The sequence below is a fragment of the Limulus polyphemus genome, unplaced genomic scaffold (assembly GCF_000517525.1).
Source record: "Limulus polyphemus unplaced genomic scaffold, Limulus_polyphemus-2.1.2 Scaffold3130, whole genome shotgun sequence".
In the NCBI taxonomy this organism is placed as follows: domain Eukaryota; kingdom Metazoa; phylum Arthropoda; class Merostomata; order Xiphosura; family Limulidae; genus Limulus; species Limulus polyphemus.
Genome location: NW_013668740.1, coordinates 1,791 through 3,076, shown reverse-complemented (window position 1 = coordinate 3,076; position 1,286 = coordinate 1,791). Strand labels below are relative to the sequence as shown.

Genomic DNA, 1,286 nt, shown 5'->3' with positions numbered 1-1,286 from the left:
CTAATATAAAACGTTGTACCTTTTCCTAATCAAACACCTATTACTCTAATATAAAACGTTGTACCTTTTCCTAATCAAACACCTATTACTCTAATATAAAACGTTGCACCTTTTCCTAATCAAACACCTGGTGGATTAGACCTACTCTAAAACTAATAAGCGATTCACCTGCATCAAACAAATATATTTAAGTTCATGAGATAAGGTTCATTACTTACTTATGAGCATTACGTAAATATATTTAGGTTCATGAGATAAGATTCATTACTTATTTATGAGCATTACCTAAATATATTTAGGTTCATGAGATAAGGTTCATTACTTACTTATGAGCATTACGTAAATATATTTAGGTTCATGAGATAAGGTTCATTACTTACTTATGAGCATTACATAAATATACATATTTCTTAGAATGTCCGTTTGCTAGCCAAATGTATTTAGGTTCATGAGATAAGGTTCATTACTTACTTATGAGCATTACGTAAATATATTTAGGTTCATGAGATAAGGTTTATTACTTCAATTACTTTTCAATAAAATTTTCTTTTATTTAGGTTTAAAATGTTAACCAACGAATATTTCATAAATCATGTGTTATTTTACCATGAACGTCCAGTTCAATCCATGAGGTCAGATGTTGTTCAATTGCGTCGTTCTTCACTTTGCATCCTAATTTTGCTCCCAAGTCACTCCTGGAAATCACAAATTGAGTAGAAGATGTCACGTTACTGGTTCCTAGTTCTTCGTCTGTGGTACCAGACTTGGACGGAAGGCTGTTACTTCCGTTCCACCAAGTCACTTCCGGAGCGGGTTTTCCTCCGGCACTAATACATCTGAGTGAAATAGTTTCTCCTTCCATAAATGGTCCGACAATTGAAGCATTTTCCAATACTTCACCATCCTTACTTATTACAGGAGGACTTGGCTTTGCTGGAATGAGGAAAAGGTGTTACCACATAGTGTATATCACAGAAATATTTATACAGTTACAAATACGTGTACATACATATATATATAACTTTAGTTTCTTGTCAGTTCGTATCTTACGTTTTAATATTTAAATTAATACATTTCTGTTCCACTAAATAATTTTGGGAGTTTTGTGCCAGAATATATTTTAAGTTTTAAAGTTCATTCTATATATTATCATAACTGTATATATACAACGTATGTCCATATCATTCACTGTGACTACTACCAACTAACCTAGTAATACTGGCATTATTAAAAATATCTCATTAAAAAAAAAACAGTATTAGACGTATTGTTTGTTTGCGATAAAC

General features: G+C 31.6%; 1 protein-coding gene across 1 annotated transcript in view; it reads right to left on the bottom strand.

The window, feature by feature from the left end:
• The window catches only part of LOC106468714 (hemicentin-1-like), a 76,091-nt gene extending 75,146 nt beyond the window's left edge, over window positions 1–945 (bottom strand). Inside the window, exon 1 of the mRNA XM_022397082.1 lies at window positions 607–945. Coding sequence (XP_022252790.1) covers window positions 607–862 — 256 coding nt within the window. The 5' untranslated portion in view covers window positions 863–945. The remainder of the gene's footprint in view (window positions 1–606) is intronic.
• Between the last annotated feature and the right edge of the window lie 341 nt (window positions 946–1,286).